Raw genomic sequence first — 1,868 nt, forward strand, 5'->3', positions numbered from 1 at the left:
TGTATTGAAAAGAGTGTTAAAAAAATAAGGGAAGTCAAAGATGAGGCATTACTTTCATTATTTAGAATTGCATATTTAATTGCTAAACAAAATTTGCCATTTTTCAGTTTTTCCTGAGATGATAAATTTGTTGCAAGATTGTCATGCACCATATACAACTAGTCTCTATAATGATGATAAGGCATGTGCTAAAATGATCTATTGCATGGCATCACATCTTATGAAAACCACAATAATGAAGGTTTCTGCTAGTCCATGGTTTGGTGTTTTAATTGATGAGTCCAATGATATCTCTTCACATGGACATATGGTTATTTATTTATCATATCTTGAGAGAGATTGCATTCCCAAGACAAGTTTCTATGGCATTATACGTGTGCATGATGGTACTGCAAAATCTTTGTTTGAAGCTATTATTAGTGAGCTAAAGAAATGTAAGCTAGACTTGTCTAGATTTGTTGCTTTTGGCTCCGATGGATGTTCCACAATGGTAGGAAAGGATAATGGTGTTCAGGCCTTATTGAAAAAACATGTTAATCCATTTCTAACTTCAATTCATTGTGTTGCACATCGTAGTGCCCTTGCAATATCAAGTGTAGCAAAAGAGATGCCTTATTGTAAAAAGCTAGAAAATCTTATTAATGCCATAGCTTCTTATTTCAATGTTAGCACAAAGAGATTAGAAGGCTTGCAAGCTATGCAACAAGATTTGGCATGTCCCATTCTTCGACTTGAGCATACTTTTGATGTGAGATGGTTAAGTAGATATAGAGCCATTAGTAGAGTATGCAAGTCTTTAGATGCCATACTTGAGATCACAAAAAAAGAGGAATTGCATATTTATGAAGAATTGGCTGAATTTGAGTGTGTTTATTGCTTACATTTCTTAGCTGACATTTTAAGAGGTTTAACAACATTAAGCCAAATGTTTCAAAAGGACTTTGTAGATGTCACAACTATAGATAGTCTTGTGAAGAATGAAATTATATCCATAACACAATATTACATTGATTGTCCTCCTCCTGATATGAATGCATTAAGTGTCGGTATATATGGATATGATATCCTTTCAGACTATGGGCCTGAAAAATGATATTTATATACATTAAGAGGTGCTTTGCATGGGAATAAGTTTTATGAGCATGATTTAAAACGTAAAATTAATGGAGAAGACTTTAATAGGGCCTTAGAATTTCAAGTTGCTTTTGCCAAGTCAGTGGTAAGTAACTTGAATTCTCGATTTGAAGATAATTACGTGCTTAATTGTTTAAAAATACTTGTGCCTACACAACATCCAATACAAGAGAAGGCCTTAAAAACCTATGGAATCCAAGAAATAGATAAAGTAACTTCATTTTATGGTTTTCCCAAAAAGTTGAATATAGAGGAATTCCCTGCAATGATAGAAGCTGATGAGTTTAAGAAAGAATTTAGAAATTTTAAGCATCAAGCTTCTAGAGATTGGGTAAGATTCACATTACCAGAGGTAACTTCAGCACTTGCTTGCAACAATATGTGGAGGGATGCTTATCGTAATGTTCTTACTCTTTGTCAAGTAGCTCTTGTCCAATGTTCGAGCATTGCTATTTGTGAGAGAGGTTTTAGTGCTCGAACTGTGATAAAGAGTAAGCTACGTAATCATTTGGAGATTAAGAGTTTAGATGCATTAATGAAAATCTTTATTGAAGGGCCTTCTAAATTCACTAATATGGAGTTCATTGAGAGTATGGACTTATGGGCTGAAAAAACACATCGACATTTATACACAGCACAAGGAATTTCCTCATTGATTTTGCAATAACTTTGCATATTCAAAGGGGCAATTGATTTTTTATGGCCTATGATGATATTGAAGTCACTGTGCATTA

The 1,868-nt window shown here is 33.7% G+C and overlaps 1 protein-coding gene across 1 annotated transcript; it reads left to right on the top strand.

Annotated features, from left to right (window-relative positions):
- The first annotated feature begins 220 nt into the window (after positions 1-220).
- LOC148018672 (uncharacterized) lies at positions 221-1,093 on the top strand. The gene has a single exon (XM_087701065.1). The coding sequence runs from the start codon at positions 221-223 to the stop codon at positions 1,091-1,093; it is 873 nt and encodes a 290-aa protein (XP_087557191.1).
- The last annotated feature ends 775 nt before the right edge of the window (positions 1,094-1,868 follow it).

Source organism: Lygodium microphyllum, chromosome 20 (assembly GCF_053477565.2).
Source record: "Lygodium microphyllum isolate KBCC chromosome 20, Lygodium_microphyllum_v1.1.10, whole genome shotgun sequence".
NCBI lineage: Eukaryota > Viridiplantae > Streptophyta > Polypodiopsida > Schizaeales > Lygodiaceae > Lygodium > Lygodium microphyllum.

What these genes read in the sequence shown, in the direction of transcription:
- LOC148018672 (XM_087701065.1), top strand. Translation starts at nt 221, where the DNA reads ATGAAAACCACAATAATGAAGGTTTCTGCTAGTCCATGGTTTGGTGTT.